The sequence below is a fragment of the Cydia fagiglandana genome, chromosome 18, assembly GCF_963556715.1.
Source record: "Cydia fagiglandana chromosome 18, ilCydFagi1.1, whole genome shotgun sequence".
NCBI lineage: Eukaryota > Metazoa > Arthropoda > Insecta > Lepidoptera > Tortricidae > Cydia > Cydia fagiglandana.
The window spans coordinates 16,161,512-16,179,643 of NC_085949.1; the positions used below are offsets into that span (position 1 = coordinate 16,161,512).

At 41.7% G+C, this 18,132-nt stretch overlaps 1 protein-coding gene across 1 annotated transcript; it reads left to right on the forward strand.

Moving 5' to 3' along the window:
- Positions 1-4,871: 4,871 nt before the first annotated feature.
- Positions 4,872-17,438, forward strand: LOC134673421 (polyribonucleotide nucleotidyltransferase 1, mitochondrial). The gene is made up of 13 exons (XM_063531407.1): positions 4,872-5,184; positions 5,363-5,568; positions 6,204-6,414; positions 6,916-7,082; positions 7,474-7,630; positions 8,425-8,635; positions 9,569-9,696; positions 10,203-10,393; positions 11,579-11,736; positions 12,199-12,386; positions 14,055-14,178; positions 14,900-15,133; positions 16,525-17,438. Exons 1-13 carry the CDS (start codon positions 5,072-5,074, stop codon positions 16,675-16,677), a joined length of 2,241 nt encoding a protein of 746 aa, XP_063387477.1. The 5' UTR covers positions 4,872-5,071; the 3' UTR covers positions 16,678-17,438.
- Positions 17,439-18,132: the final 694 nt, after the last annotated feature.

An 18,132-nucleotide genomic window follows, 5' to 3' on the forward strand; every position in this document is an offset into this window, starting at 1 on the left:
TGGAGTTACAAGATGAGACGCTAGATGTTGACCGTTTAATTTTAGAAATAGAAGGAGATCACCTTTGGGGTATAAATACTCAGTCATACAGCATTTGCATATTGTTTCACGATAAGCGACTGGTACGACATCCATGTCGAGAATGAACAAATCGTCGACTTTTTCATCGCAGTGCGCGCACTGAATTTTCTGCGATAAATTACAGCGCGATTCTAAAATCGTGTCGCAAAAATTAAAATCGTGGTGCGCGCTTGGCGGTAAGCGCCCTCCAGACTATGCGCGTGAATCGCGGGCGAAGCCGCGAACGCGAGTGTGGAGTCTAGTTCGCTGATATGCGAAATCGACTCCAGACTCGCGTTCGCGGCTTCGCGCCGCGATTCGCGCACGAGTGTGGAGCGGGCTGTAGAGGTTCTACACTCCATAAGCCCGCTCCACACTCGTGCGCGAATCGCGGCGCGAAGCCGCGAACGCGAGTCTGGAGTCGATTTCGCATATCAGCGAACTAGACTCCACACTCGCGTTCGCGGCTTCGCCCGCGATTCACGCGCATAGTCTGGAGGGCGCTATAGGTACAAGAAACATTACGGCTTACCACAGATACAGTTTATTTTAATCTCTATGGTGAATCAGTTAAAGGCTCCACAGAGCTTACAATTATAGTTTGTCAAAGGACTGTCTCGTTTCAAACACAGACAGAGAGAATCATACTATCTTTGTCTTACACCAGTACTAGCACCCGAAAGAAAAGGACGAGTATAGTTTTTTTGTTCTTATTTACTGACAAATTTGATTTGACAACTATATTCGCACACGTTTTCAATCCATTGTCGACTTTAGCCTCGCCACAAGGCCACAGACGTTCGGAATGGGGTTGGCAACTGTCAAAGGTTTGCATAGATGGCGCCATCATAGCTTGCCTCTTTGTCTATGAGATTTGGCTTAAATGACTGGCATCCAGGACATAAATATTAATTGCAAACAAAAAATTGCAACAATTCTAGGGATTGACAGGGCAAGCTATGCTGGCGCCATCTTCAAAATACTTCGACCGGCCAACCCCATTATCCGAACGGAATGACATTTGTAGAGCGACGTCCCGTTCCTACCTGTCATTCCGTACGGAAACTGAATGAAAATTCCGAACGTCTGCGGCCAAGGTAAGTGTGCAACAAAATATAGATGAAGATGGCGGCCATGCACTATGTCATAAAAATCGTCATGGATGTCGTTTTTTAGGTTTTGGGGGGCGCAGATTTCGATGATGATGATTATTTTGAAATCCAACATGGCGGCCATGCACTATGTCATAAAAGTCGTCATGGATGTCGTTTTATAGATTTTAGGGGGCCCCGATTTCGAAAATGATGACCATTATGGAATCATAAATGGCGGCCATGCACTATGTCATAAAAGTCGTCATGGATGTCGTTTTATAGGTTTTAGGGGGCCCCGATTTCGAAAATGATGACCTTTTTGAATTCCAAAATGGCGGCCATGCACTATGTCATAAAAGTCGTCATGGATGTCGTTTTATAGGTTTTGGGGGGCGCAGATTTCGATAATGATGCCCATTTTGGATTCCAAAATGGCGGCAATGCACTATGTTATAAAAGTCGTCATATATGTCGTTTTATAGGTTTTAGGGGGCGCTGATTTCGAAAATAATGACCATTTTGGAATCCAACATGGCGGCCATGCACTATGTCATAAAAGTCGTCATGGATGTCGTTTTATAGGTTTTAGGAAGCCCCGATTTCGAAAATGATGACCTTTTTGAATTCCAAAATGGCGGCCATGCACTATGTCATAAAAGTCGTCATGGATGTCGTTTTATAGGTTTTGGAGGGCGCAGATTTCGAAAATGATGACCATTTTAGATTGCAAAATGGCGGACATGCAGTATGTCATAAAAGTCGTCATGGGTGTCGTTTTATAGGTTTTAGGGGGCACAGATTTTGAAAATGATGACGATGATGATGATTATTTTGAAATCCATCGTTTTATAGGTTTTGGAGGGCGCAGATTTCGAAAATGATGACCATTTTAGATTGCAAAATGGCGGACATGCAGTATGTCATAAAAGTCGTCATGGGTGTCGTTTTATAGGTTTTAGGGGGCACAGATTTTGAAAATGATGACGATGATGATGATTATTTTGAAATCCAACATGGCGGCCATGCACTATGTCATAAAAGTCGTCATGGATGTCGTTTTATAGATTTTAGGGGGCCCCGATTTCGAAAATGATGACCATTTTGGAATCATAAATGGCGGCCATGCACTATGTCATAAAAGTCGTCATGGATGTCGTTTTATAGGTTTTAGGGGGCCCCGATTTCGAAAATGATGACCTTTTTGAATTCCAAAATGGCGGCCATGCACTATGTCATAAAAGTCGTCATGGATGTCGTTTTATAGGTTTTGGGGGGCGCAGATTTCGATAATGATGACCATTTTGGATTCCAAAATGGCGGCAATGCACTATGTTATAAAAGTCGTCATATATGTCGTTTTATAGGTTTTAGGGGGCGCTGATTTCGAAAATAATGACCATTTTGGAATCCAACATGGCGGCCATGCACTATGTCATAAAAGTCGTCATGGATGTCGTTTTATAGGTTTTAGGGGGCCCCGATTTCGAAAATGATGACCTTTTTGAATTCCAAAATGGCGGCCATGCACTATGTCATAAAAGTCGTCATGGATGTCGTTTTATAGGTTTTGGAGGGCGCAGATTTCGAAAATGATGACCATTTTAGATTGCAAAATGGCGGACATGCAGTATGTCATAAAAGTCGTCATGGGTGTCGTTTTATAGGTTTTAGGGGGCACAGATTTTGAAAATGATGACCATTTTGGATTCCTAAATGGCGGCCATGCACTATGTCATAAAAGTCGTCATGGATGTCGTTTTACAGGTTTTGAGGGGCGCAGATTTCGAAAATGATGACCATTTTGGATTGCAAAATGGCGGCCATGCACTATGTCATAAAAGTCGTCATGGGTGTCGTTTTATAGGTTTTAGGGGGCACAGATTTCGAAAATGATGACCATTTTGGATTTCAAAATGGCGGCTATGCACTATGTCATAAGGATGTCGTCATGGATGTCACTTTGTAGGTTTTAGGGGGCCCTGATTTCGAAAATGATGATCATTTTGGAATCCAAGATGGCGGCCATGCACTATGTCATAAAAGTCGTCATGGATATCGTTTTATAGGTTTTAGGGGGCGCAGATTTCGAAAATGATGACTATTTTGGAATCCAAGATGGCGGCCATGCACTATGTCATAAAAGTCGTCATGGATGTCACTTTGTAGGTTTTAGGGGGCCCTGATTTCGAAAATGATGATCATTTTGGAATCCAAAATGACGCCCATGCAGTATGTCATAAAAGTCGTCATGGATGTCGTTTTATTGGTCATGATCATCATTTTCGAAATCTACACACCTGTTTCAAATAAGGTATAGGTAGATGCATCCTAGTAAGTCAACAACATCTATATCTACTATCGAATTGTACTTTTCATAGTAGTACGAAATGTAATCTGAAAGTCAAGTAATATATTCCTGTAATGAGGAATCTACATTGATTCCAATTACTAGTAATGTAGTATTCGAAAATTGATTCCTGATTCCTCAAATGGAATTGTACTTAGTAATTCGGTATTGTTAGATTACAAAGTAATCTGGGAATCGGTAATCAGATTACAAAGTAATTTCCAGTAATCGTGGAATCAGGAATCAATTACGAAATGCCCATCTCGGACTAAGTAGCACTGCATTCAATTGATCTTTTTGGCGAACCGCGAGTTCACAGTTCGGGGCGAACTACTAGTTAATTAAAATACATGAATACCTACTAAAATAGGTGGTCCGCAATACATGAATTATTTTATTACATTATAATATATTCATTATCCATTAGCATTTCAATTATGTTTATGTTTAACGAAGATATTGAAGCTTCAATTAATCGCAATTTCGTTCCGCTGTGTAGCGTTTTTCGATATATAACATGATTAAAATCGACTTTTTACATCCCTAAAAGAGCACACATATACGTTTTTACGCACACATGCACAACCTGGGTCGCCTAAAAAGGGGCCACTTGGATTTGAAGTCCATCTTGTCAACAGTATGGTTGTCCTTTTTTGACAAACGGCATTTTTAAAAGAGCAAGGAGAGAGAAATGATACTAGTTGCTGCGCCGTGAAAGAGAACAAACAGAGTAGGGGGCTTGAATTTGACATATAGACGGTCAAGCAAATCTTGTCAGTAGAAAAAGGCGCGAAATTCAAATTTTCTATGGGACGATAACCCTTCGCGCCTACATTTTTCAAATTTGCCGCCTTTTTCTACTGACAAGATCTGCTTGACGCAGTATATGTTTGACAATAGTTTGACATGCTAGAGCGTTTAATTAACGTTAATAAAGATATTGCATTAGACGTGTATTTGAACCAACTTTGGCATAAACGAAAATTCCTGTTGCATTTTTCTAATTTGAGAAGATAGCCTGCTTTTTTTAATAGGATTTTAAAGTATTTACAACCATCTTTTTGCATTTGAATTGCCGTTTTGCAATTGCAGTAATAAAACGTATCTGACGTTTTAAAGGCGTTTCTATACTCGTTTAAAAATATTAAGGTTTTACAATGACTTATTTTTTTTAATATTTAAAATATTTACATAAAATATATTATTTCACTTTTCCGTGTGAATAACTTGAAAAACTTCAACTCATTTTCTTTAAATTTTAATAATATATGCAAAACATGCTTAGTAAAAAAATGTAAAAAACGATTTCAATCTACTTGAACCTTAAAACAAGTTTGTAACGTCAAAAAACGTCTATTGGAATTGGAAAAAGAAAATCGGCAGGAAAAGCGAAGAGTTAAAAATTATTATAGGATTTTTGATTTTATGAATATTTCCGGTCTTTCTTCCTTTATTTCTAAAATAAATTAGATTACCCTTTTAAAGTGTATACAGCTAAAGGCCGTTCGGTTTGATATACTGGTGTATTTGTTATTAATGCCCTTCCTTGACCCATTGCCGAAATATTAAGATGTTATCCAAACACAGGCTTCTATCTAAATTAAAAGCAAGGGCATGTTTCCATTGTAATGTTCTCTCAACACAAGCGTCGGTGGGAAAGATAGACATCCCATTTTCAAATGAGTAAGTATTCACATTTTTAGGTTATGTTAGGTTAACATAACATTTACTAACATTGGAACTGTATCCCTCCAAATCCCTTAAGTAATTTAGTTATTGTTAACGGTAACATGCATTTTAACAGCCTCTAAACAAAGTAGCGTTATGAAAATGTGAATAAATAATTTATTTTCATATGCAGAACTTCACTAAAGCTATCAACGGGTCAGTATGCGCGCTTCGCCGACGGCGCCTGTGTGGCTACGCTCGGGAACACCAGTGTGCTGGCAACAGTGGTGTCCAGAGCCAAGCAGAGTAGCAGTTCGTTCCTGCCGCTGGTTGTGGACTACAGGCAGAAAGCAGCCGCAGCAGGACGGATACCTACTAATTTCTTGAGGAGAGAACTGGGTAGGTGCGCCTTGTTTGACAGACTGCAAGCAGTATTTATGACTCTACTACCAAATCATAAGCACAGAATAAATAATAGTACTAGGTACAGAAGATTCACTCTCTAACAAAATGCGTCTGTTACGATTACAACAGATATGACCGCTAGGTGGCGACAGCGCCATGCGTGGCTTATGGCTAGCCACCAAAATTGGTGTGGGACTGATGTACTTGTAGCTACCTGTTGCAAAGCGACGAAATCGCCGAAAAAACATAATGGCAATCACTTTTTTTTGGTTGAGAGTTAAATTATTTAACCCTTTACCTTACACCCCCATGTGTCAGTTCTTAGGGTTTTTTGTAGGGAACTCCTTAAAATCAGTATATTAAGTTTCCAATTTTCTATTCAGCTATTATGGCAAAATGGGTTGATGCACATTATATTTAAAGCTGAATGTACAAACACTGGGTGTACAATGCCAAACACAGACATTTATGGAAGAAATGGGAGGAAATAAAGAGGCTATAATATTAATAATATTTAAAGCTCTGATTTCCTAGGATAGCGGTGCCATCATTCACGCCAATAAATGTTAAATGGCATATTTTTTCTTGATTGACAAATATTTGGTCTTAATGAGAAATATTCCCACCAGGCCCCACAGAACGCGAAATTCTCACGTCGCGCCTGATAGACCGCTCGCTCCGGCCTCTCTTCCCGAACAACTACTTCTACGACACACAAATCGTCTGCAACATGCTGGCTGTAGACTCGACGAACCCTCCAGAGACGGTTGCCATCAATGCTGCCAGTGCTGCTTTGGCGTTGTCAGATGTGCCGTGGAATGGACCTATTGGGGCTGTCAGGTAAGGGCAAGGCTCGGAACTGGTTTTTATGAAAAACCCGAAATAGGCCAATATTTTTAATTATTTTATGCTTTTTACGTAGGACTGAATCATGCATTTAGGTAACAATTTAGTATTATTAGATTGTCCCATTGAAAATAAAATAACAAACCAAACAACGAAAAAGAACAAAATAATACCGGTATTTTTTGTATGCAGAAAAAACCGGTTCCGAGCCTTGGGTAAGGGTCACCAGATATATCGACGCGTATTCAGCAAAATCCGATAGGAAAAAGCTTTAAGTCTGCAATAAGAGAGACAGACAGTGACAGTGGCTGTATCTCATGAACCGTGATACCTACACATTTGAAATTTTCACAGATGATGTATTTCTGTTGCTGCTATAACAAGAACTAAAAATATAATAAATATTTCAGTGGAGCTCCCATACAGCAAACGTGATTTTCGTGCGCGAGTCCGACTCGCACTTGGCCGGTTTTTTATATTTATTTCCCTTTCCAGGCTAGGCTTAATAGACAACGAAGTGATCATCAACCCGACCCGCAAGGACCTACAGACTTCCCAGTTAAACTTAGTAGTAGCCGCAACCTCACAGAACCTGGTCGTGATGCTGGAAGGCAGCGCCAATGACATACTACAGCAGGATCTGCTCAAGGCCATCAAAACAGGTATGGTAAGTTCATTTTGTCACATTCTAAAATGTAATCCAGTACGGATATGATGGTCGTTCTTGTCTACGTGACAGCGTGATATAACGGTGTCCGTCATTCTATACCGCGGTGTTAGTAAGGGACACTTATTTTATCACGTGGATAAAACCATCCATAATACGCCTGCAGTAGGCGGGTCCAGACCGAACCAGCTGCCTCTCGTGAAAATTGCCGCGCGAAGCAGCTTGGTCGCTTCCTAGCGAGGCTCCCTTGGGTCGTGTTTTAATTTATCGCCACTCGTTGCGAATTTCCTACTTTTTCATTCGTATCGTAATGCATAAACTAAGAGCACGTATTTGACAACAGTAGCCTAGCCTTATTTCATAAAAATGCTCACCTTTATGCTCAGGAACCAAAGAAGCAATGCACATAGTCCGCGGCATCGAGAAATTGCAAAAGGACCACGGCAAGGCGAAGAGAGAGTACGACACGCAGCTACCCGTCCCTCAGAACGTTGTGGACGCTGTCAAGACCTTGTCTACTATGAAGATTAGAGAAATTCTTAGGTGAGGCTAATTTCTTGACAGTCAGTTTGCATTCTCTTCTTTTCGTGACCATTTTTTGCTATTTTCTAAAAATTATTTAATTTGTTCTAATATGTACTTCTAATCATTCGATGTTTACCAGTTGCTTTTCGGTGAAGGAAAACATCGCGAGGAAACCGGACTAATCCCAATAAGGCCTAGTTTCCCCTCTGGGTCAGGTCAGATGGTAGTCGCTTTCGTAAAAACTATTGCCTACGTCAATTCTTTGGATTAGTTGTCAAGCGGACCCCAGGCTCCCATGAGCCGTGGCGAAAATGCCAGGATAACGTGAGGAAGAAGAAGATTTTATTTGTTCTAATACTTCTGGTAGTATATTATCTATATCTATTTGCATTAACCCATTGAATGCCACGCCAGTTGAGGTCTATTGCGGTCAAAATTGAGGGTTAAAATAATACCTACATATTATGTAAAATGAAAGCAAATACAATTGTACAATTTGTGCCATCCATGAAGACGCGCCTCACTCTTCTTCCTAGTTGCTTGTAGCACAAGTGTGCAACCTTTTACCAGTAAAGTAGTTATGATGTATCCAGACTATGGGTCAAAACTAAAATTAATAAAAATAAAATCACATCAAAATGAAAAGTATCTTAGAAATAAATATACACCACCACCATTTCGTTTTCTTTTTCCTATTAGCATTATTTTCTTCCTCTACTTCTCTGTAACTCACTATCTCACTATTTCATCACTTATTTATTACGTAGGATGAAATAACATGTAGAAAAAAATTGTTATAATTTTTTTCCCAGTGACTACTCCCACGACAAAACCTCCCGCGACATAGCAATATCAGACCTTCGGCAGACAGTCCTCGACCAGCTCCGAGAAGAAGGCGATCCTGGTCAGCTGCAGGAATGCTTCAACAGTCATCTTCGTCAGACGTTTCGGGATATGATCTTTGAGACCGATACAAGATGTGATGGCAGGCAGCTGGATGAGCTTAGGAAGATCAGTTGCCAGGTATGTATGGTGTCTATCAGACTATTAGATAGTCCTTGACGAGCTCCAAGAAGGCGACCCTGGGCAGCTGCAAGAATGTTTCAACAGTCATCTTCAGCAGACATTTCGGGATATGAAATTGAGACGGATACAAGATGTGATGACAGACGGCTGGATGAGCTTAGGAAGATCAGTTGCCAGGTATGTATGGTGTCTATCAGACTATCAGATAGTCCTCAACCAACTCCAGGAAGGCGACCCTGGTCAGCTGCAGGAATGCTTTAACAGGCATCTGCGCCAGACCTTTAGAGATATGATCTTTGAGACGGATACAAGATGTGATGGCAGACAGCTGGATGAACTTAGGAAGATCAGTTGCCAGGTATGTATGGTGTCTATCAGACTATCAGATAGTCCTCCACCAGGTCTGAAAAGGCGACCCTGGTCAGCTGCAGGAATGCTTCAATAGCCATCTTCAGCAGACTTTTAGAGACATGATATTTGAGACGGATACAAGATGTGATGGCAGGAGGTTGGATCTGTCTAACTGGACTGGACTTCCTTAAAAAATAAATGTTAGGTTTATTATTTCATAAACGGTAGTTTTATTATTTTATTACAGTTCATTATCGCAAATAATGAATCTCAAGCAATTTTATCTCTTACGTTACGACACCGACGTTGTTTGAGGGGTGAGTCGTCGTACTAAATGTATGGGAGGGTTTGAAGTTGATGTTTGGGATATTTCTGCTTTTATTTAAAAAAGTTACTAATGTAATTTTACTCATTGGGTAACGCACTTTCGAGATCAATTTGAAGTTTTCTGATATCTGTTATATTTACGGCATTATCACCTGGCTACACTTAACGATTACACCCTGTATATGTAGTTGATGGATTTCAGTGTTTTCTGACTGTTTTCAAGAGCAATAATTTATAAGTATTGTATTTTAGGTGGGTCTATACGAGCCTTTGCACGGCAGCGCGGTGTTCCAGCGCGGGCAAACCCAGGTGCTCTGCACAGTCGCTTTCGATTCCCCGGAGAGTGCATTAAAGATGGACACACTCACTATGCTCACTAGGTAAGTCTTCATATCGAATTGCTCATACGCATAAATCATCCATTGTCATATAATGATATTATAAAGGCGAAAGTGTGTCTATCTGTCTGTGTCTGTGTCTGTTACTATTTCACGTTTAAACTGCTGAATTGATTTAGTTGAAATTTGGTATAGCCTTCTAGGTCCTGAGTTCATTTAAAAAGAACAAATTAAAATCGAAATTTGAACTATAACGGAATAAAAGAAGGTTCCAAATGCAAAGCTGCAAAAATAACTTTGGGTCTTAGGAGGGTAGAGATAGTTTGAATCCCGGGGAAGGACATAGGAATGTTTTTATGTCCTTCCCTGAAGAGAGTGCAAACGGAGGTGGAATTGAAAGCGTTAATGAATTGCCTCGTAAGCGTATGCTCGAAGGGAATGATTGCCATTAGACTTTATCCAGGCGCTATACTTTAGCTGCTGTCACTAATTCCAGGCAAAAGCTAGTTCTTGACAAATGTCAAAATGAACATGTAATATTTTTCCAGCGGTATAAAAGAGAAAAGCTTCTTCCTCCACTACGAGTTCCCGTCGTACGCGACCGGCGAGGTGGGCCGCGGCGGGGCGCCCGGGCGCCGCGAGGCGGGGCACGGCGCGCTGGCGGAGCGCGGGCTGCTGCCCGTGGTGCCGCCGCAGCCCTACGCCGTGCGGCTCACTGCTGAAGTACTGGAGTCTAACGGTAACTGGGTTCATACTCGAGGCGGGGCACGGCGCGCTCGCCGAGAGAGGGCTGCTGCCCGTGGTGCCGCCGCAGCCCTACGCCGTGCGGCTCACTGCGGAGGTGCTAGAATCTAATGGTACGTAGTTACTACATTAGGTACTCAAACTTATCTCTTATGGATGTAGCATTCATCGCAGGTGTATGGGAAAAAAGTTGCACAGTGATTTTCTAGTAGGCGGCAGCTGAGTTTTTGGACTAAAACTTGTTTATATATTACATTTTTACTTACTTAACATACCTAATACATGTCTAGAGATTAATTGGTTCATAGTTCGGGTACTGATAATTATCAAATCGAATCAAATATCATTTATTATCAGGCAACTGAGGCCCATAGATACGTACCTTATAAACTAACATACATACAATAGTAAAATCTTACGAGCTAAAAAATTATTTCGGCGACACGACGGTTTTCAGTTGTGTCGCATGTTCCAGTGTAGGACTTATGTAGGTACAGATACATGTATATGTATACAGGCTTTTAGAGCAAAAATAGATAATATTGAAGCCCTGAAGCCAAAGAAGTTGAAGTTTATGATATTGACTTTATTAATTCAATATAACTCAAAACTCAAGTAAAGTAAGGTTCGGGAAGGGCTTGGGAAAAGGTTGAGGGAGGCAACGGGTGACCCCCGCGCAGGCAGCTTTCTCGCGCAGTGAATTGCCATCGCAATCCAGCGCGGGAACGCTGCCTGCGTGTTGGGCACCCTCCCGAGGGCACCAAATTTTGATAGGTATTTTTAATTTTTAGTTTTAGTTATTTTAATTGTAGTTAGTATTATATTCCTATTTATGTCTTATAGTAATTTATGTAATCTAATATTTTGTCAGTACACTAAATGCATAATGTAGTAAAGTAAGAATTTCTGACTTTGTAAGCCACCATATTTTATAACACCCGCACCCCATCTAAAACCTTATTGAAATAATTAAGGTCTATTATTACACTGTAACTGTGCGGTCGGTTCAATTCAATTCAACAATGGTCGGTTGACATTTTTAACAATCGAAGTGTTACGAATTGTCAGCAAAGCACAAGAACAGCACTTCTATGCATGTAAACTAAAAGGAAGCTTGCACGATTGGTGAATTTATCTTTTTTATATAAAAATAAATAAATAAAATTAAAGTTGTTTTTAGGTTCCAGCTCAATGGCGTCCGTATGCGGCGGCTCCCTCGCGCTGCTGGACGCCGGCGTGCCGCTCGCCGGCCCCGCCGCCGGCGTCGCCATCGGCCTCGTCACGCGCGCCGACGGCAACTCGCATGTGGCCGACTACAGGATACTCACGGATTTGTTAGTGAGTGAGTCCCTAAATAATACCAGAGGTCGAGATGACATCCTTTTTAGGGTTCCGGACCCAATGGGTAAAAACGGGACCCTATTACTAAGACCGCTGTCCTTCTGTCTGTCTGTCACCAGACTGTAATTCATGAGCCGTAATAGCAAGACAGTTCAAATTTTCACAAATGTATTTCTGTTGCCCCTATAACAACAAATACTATAAAGCAAAATGAAGTGTAACAGTAAATTGACTTTAATCCTTGTTCTTTGCTCATGTAGATGGCGATTTTTGACATTTAATAAAAACACATCAGTGAAAGAACAAGGATCAAAGTCGAATGGTGTACTGTTAATCATGTGTAAATTTACTGTGGCTACAAAATTTACTTTGACATTCCGCCTCTATACTAAATTGTCTTTGACCCAAATATGCTTTACAAGTTACAAGAACTAAATAGAATTTACTTCAATTCCCCAGGGCATAGAAGACTACATGGGCGACATGGACTTCAAAGTGGCAGGCACCAGTAGAGGCATCACGGCGCTGCAAGCAGACGTCAAGCTGCCGGGTCTGCCGCTCAAGGTCGTCATGGAGTCGGTGCAGAGGGCCTGCGACGCAAAGAGCGACATCATTGCTATTATGAATCAGTGCATCAGTCAACCCAGGTGAGAAAGATTCCGTAAAACTATCGAATTTTCATGAGAATCGGTTTAGAAATACGATCTGTAGAGGAGAACAGCTGGATATTGCACAGCATTTTTACTCGAGCTGTAAGAGAGACCTCCCTTCGTGCTCGCTTGGCAATGAGACTCAACCTCGCTTTCATATCTTGTTTATAGAAAAAATTTCAAGAAAACTCCTCATTCATTGCCTGGAAAATCATTGCAACATCATTGACTCTGTCTACCTATTTTGCGCAAATTATAGAGAGAGCGCGATGCATTATAAAATGTCTTTGTCTCTTTTTAACTACGCTGCATATAGAACAAAGCGCGCTGCTCTCTCTCTTTCTAATGATATGCGAGAGACAAGGTAAGTAGCAAGAAGAGGCATCACCGCGCTGCAGGCAGACGTCAAGCTGCCGGGTCTGCCGCTCAAGGTCGTCATGGAGTCGGTGCAGAGGGCCTGCGACGCCAAGAGCGACATCATTGGTATTATGAACCAGTGCATCAGTCAACCCAGGTGAGAAAGATTCTGTAAAACTATCGAATTTTCATGAAAATCGGTTTAGAAATACGATCTGTAGAGGACAGCTAGACATTAGAAAGCATTTTTCCTCTAGCTGAAACAGAGACCTCGCTTCGTGCTCGCTTGGCAATAAGACTCCTCGCCATCGCCATCATTGGTATTATGAACCAGTGCATCAGTCAACCCAGGTGAGAATAACTGTTAACAAAACCGGCCAAGTGCGAGTCGGACTCGCCCACCGAGGGTTCCGTACTTTTTAGTATTTGTTTTTATAGCGGCAACAGAAATACATCATCTGTGAAAATTCACTATCACTGTTCATGAGATGCAGCCTGGTGACAGACAGTCAGACAGACGGACATTGCTGTCTCAGTAATAGAGCCCACTGTGTCCCACTGCTGGGCAAAGGCCTCCCCCCTCTTTCTCCACTCGTCTCTATTTAGTGCAATATCTGGCCAGCCTCTCAAGAAGGAGTCCAAGTTATCCCGCCATCTCCGACGAGGCCTGCCGGCTCCCCGGTTAGACTCGTGGGGCTCCCACTCTGTGGTTAACTTGGCCCACAAGTCGTCCGGCATTCGGCAGACATGACCAGCCCAGTCCCATTTTAACTTAGCCGCTTTGCGAGCTACGTCCATTATTCGAATTTTAAAGCGCAGCCTGGTGTTTCGGACTCGATCCTTTGGGTACAGGACCCTAAAAAACCGGGCAAGTGCGAGTCGGACTCGCGCACGAAGGGTTCCGTACCATAATGCAAAAAAAAAAAGCAAAAAAAAACGGTCACCCATCCAAGTACTGACCACTCCCGACGTTGCTTAACTTTGGTCAAAAATCACGTTTTTTGTATGGGAGCCCCATTTAAATCTTTATTTTATTCTGTTTTTAGTATTTGTTGTTATAGCGGCAACAGAAATACATCATCTGTGAAAATTTCAACTGTCTAGCTATCACGGTTCGTGAGATACAGCCTGGTGACAGACGGACGGACGGAAGGACGGACAGCGAAGTCTTAGTAATAGGGTCCCGTTTTACCCTTTGGGTACGGAACCCTAAAAACTTAAGGTCTGTTTTAGAAGAATACAAGCGTTCAGCAATCTAAGGATCTATATCCAGAAAAGCCAAAAACTTAAGTTTATATTTTTCCGCAGGCAAGGCCGTAAAGAAAACATGCCCGTGATGGAAGAGTTGGAGGTGGAAGTCCACAAACGAGCGAAGCTGCTCGGTCTCGGCGGCGGCAACCTGAAGAAGCTTTACGTCGAAACCGGAGTACAGGTACACACCACATCATGAATCTAGTACATTCAGCAGCAGAAGTAGCTACGCGGGCGAGGTGTTCAAAATTACCTTGACACGATCTTATTCTCTTAACAATAAAGTCGCGTCAAGATCATTTTGAACAGCTGACCCGCTTAGCAACTTATGCTGCTGACTGTACCAGGCGTGGCTCACTCCGCGATTTCGTCGATTTGCAACAGGTCCGTCAAATACCTATTTTGGTGGCTAGCCCTAATGGCTTCTTTACACGATGGCCCAATGCCGGCTACTCCAACGGACTCATTTATGCGTTAAAGGGAGCAAGTGATATTGCTATCTCATTCCACCGCATGGCTGCGTCCCTTGGAGTGGCCGGCGTTGGCCCATCGTGTAGAGGAGCCATAAGCCGCGCGTGGCGCTGTCGCCACCTAGCGGTCATATCTGTCCTAATCGTAACAGGCGCGTTTTGTTAAGAGAGTAAATCTTCTGTACATAGTACTATTATTAATTCTGTGCTAGTTCTATATAACTGGATCAGGCATGAGGGGTGGGGGGAAATGACCGAACGGGATAGTCTTATGTATCTTTCAGTAGGAGTAGCAGCGAACGCGCTATTATTGTTTGTCCTTGTCACGTCAGTCTCACATTTTTTTATATTCCCCACAGTAAATTTAGTATGTATTATGGTGAGCAACAAATATATTTACAAATAAGTTGCATACAAATATCTTTTTTGCAGATTACCCCAATAGACGAAACTAAATACAGCGTGTTCGCGCCGTCCCAAGCCGCGATGGACGAGGCCCGCGCCCGCATAGACTCGTGGCTCAGCGCCGAGAGAACTCCCGAGTTGGAGTTCGGCGCTATCTATAAAGCCAAGGTCGTCGAGGTCAAGGACATCGGGGTTCTGGTGACCTTGTACCCCGGCATGGCGCCGGCGTTAGTGCATAATTCACAGTTGGACCATAGAAAGGTATACGTTCTACATTATTTAATAGTTAAAGAAATAAAGCCAAAGTCGAGGTCAAGGACATTGGGGTTCTGGTGACCTTGTATCCCGGAATGGTGCCGGCGTTGGTGCATAGTTCACAGTTGGACCATAGAAAGGTATATTTTCTACATTATTTAATAGTTAAAGAAATAAAGCCAAAGTCGAGGTCAAGGACATTGGGGTTCTGGTGACCTTGTATCCCGGAATGGTGCATAGTTCATAGTTGGACCATAGAAAGGTATACTTTCTACATTATTTAGTAGTTAAAGTAATAAAGCCAAGGTCGAGGTCAAGGACATCGGGGTTCTGGTGACCTTGTACCCCGGCATGGCGCCGGCGTTGGTGCATAATTCACAGTTGGACCATAGAAAGGTATACTTTCTACATTATTTAGTAGTTAAAGTAATAAAGCCAAGGTCGAGGTCAAGGACATCGGGGTTCTGGTGATCTTGTACCCCGGCATGGCGCCGGCGTTAGTGCATAATTCACAGTTGGACCATAGAAAGGTATACTTTCTACATTATTTACTAGTTAAAGTAATAAAGCCAAGGTCGAGGTCAAGGACATCGGGGTTTTAGTGAGCGGTGGTGCATATTGTGCTTAATTCACAAATACTTTCAGCATTCCTCCTAGTAGTAATCAATACTAGGCTTAGTTCAGCGCCATTTATAAATTCAAGGTTTTTGAGATCACTACATCTAGGATTTTTAAACTGATTGATTTCAATTATTGGTTCATCAACAATCATAGTTCAAGACATTGTCTTGCTATTTTTGGTCTTGAACTACGATTTTCAGTTTAGGAAGTTTATAGTACATTATTGTCGAGGCTCGGAAGTAGCTACTTGCAGGCTGAGAATTCGTTTTAAACGGACGACCTTGGGAGTCCGTTTAATTGAATCCGAAGCCAGCAAGTAGCCTTCCAGCCGAGTGCTTTTCTCAAAAATGGTGCAAGAAATATAAATATCATAGAAATATTTTACAAAAGCAACGTTCTTACGTATTTATTTTCACAGAAAAAAGCCCTTGCCGCCTTTTTATTTTTTTAATAAAAAAATAGGAGTGTATTTTTCTGCCGAAAATACGCCAACCTATTTGAGACAACTAAATAGTCGCGGTCCTAATCATCTATTTGGCTGTTTAATGGGCCTGTGCCTTCATTTGATATGGCCATTTCAACTTTTAAAAAGTTTGGAACACGACAAAATAATGGAATTTGTATGCAACATTGCAGTCCCAAAATCGAGACTGCAATGTTTTTAACTTTTTAATTTTTGACTGACCATAAACTAAGCGCTTCGCGACCTATTTTTTAAACGGTAAAGTCGACTTTGCCGTCCATTTTTGAGAAAAAATATATTCGTTATTTTTCAGATAATGCACCCATCCGTATTAGGCCTGGACGTGGGCTCCGAGATCCAAGTGAAGTACTTCGGCCGCGACCCCGTGTCGGGGCAGGTGCGGCTCTCCAAGAAAGTGCTTACATCACCGCCGCCCGGCGTTGTGCGGAAACTTGATAAAAGCTAGTGAACCTTATTGTTTAGTGGATAGAGTTGAGAGTTGAACTGTACAGTGATTGGAAAGTTTGTGTGAAATTGTGGAATTGGGAGTGTGTATGAACAGTAGGCAACACCGGAGGCTCCTGCTTATTGGCGTGGTGTTAATGTCGAGTATAAGATTGAGTCTCAAGATGGCAGACCTTCCGATGCGCATGGTCCTTTAGTTTATGTCATTGACGTATTATAATATTTAAGGACGGGCGTTACATGCACTAAAAATGGTACTAGTTAAGCGGTGTTACTCACGAATTCCAGCCAATCGTGCAGTCTAACGCAACTAGTGGCGACCAATAGCGCGCGTAATGCGATCTCGTCAACCATTCGCGTGTGTGATGCGAACTCGTCAACCAATCGCGTTGTAGTGGTTTCACACCGCTATACTGGCCCCTGTCATGCCTCATTACTTATTATTATTGCCCGTAAAGCCAGTCCCTAGAATCTAGATATCTATATTAATGGTTTACGAGATATCAATGAGTCATATTTTAATGACGTATGGCGTTCCAGGTTTTAGTATTGTCTATCCTAATGCGAGTCAAGGTAGATCTTGCTACGCCAAGGTGCTTAAATGTCTCATAACTCCCTCTAAATATAATATAAAAGACATTGTATTATGTTAATAATATGTCACTATTGTTCGAACATTATGTTTATTACATAAAATGCGAGTTTTGTTTATTATGACAGCTACTGTTACTTGTATTCAAGCAATTATATTCAACTTAATACCAAAAAATGTGTAAATAGTTTTTATTTAGTTTAATATTAAAGTTAAGTTTCGAAACTATGAATTTTTATTTAAATAAACCCTTTAAGGCAAAAAAGTAACAATTACTAGTACTTTTAAATTGAAATAATTTTATAGCTAACCCTAGAATGTTGTTAACAGTGTTATTAATTCAAAATCCCAGCATTTGACCTTTTGAATGTCACATAACACTTCGTCGTGACTTATGCAAATCCAATAGCGGTGTACAAACTGTTGAACGCAGACGCTTTGGTGCAACAGAACTCATCCTTGTTCTTGTTAGGAGATATGTAAGGCTTCACAGCCTATGTATCACTGCGACCATCCCTGATCTATTGTGATCGCCACCTACTACAACTCACGATCCAAATCTGAAACTTCAAACAGCTGCAGGATCTTTTCGATCTCGAGACTAACTCTTCTGGGCGCTACATGTGTCTGCCCAGGATTAACTCCTCGTATGCTTAGACACGGATCCGTGCGTGTGAATTTAAGTCTTGTTTTAAATGTCAAGGTCTCTTTTTCAATGATTATATTTGACAGGCCCGCAGGTTAAGTCACGAGTGCGCATTAGGCCAGGGCACTCTGTGAGGATGTGCAAGGGCGTCTCCTCTGCCACCATACAGAGTCATCTCTTATACTTGCATTAAAAGGAATGAACCCCAATTGTCCCGA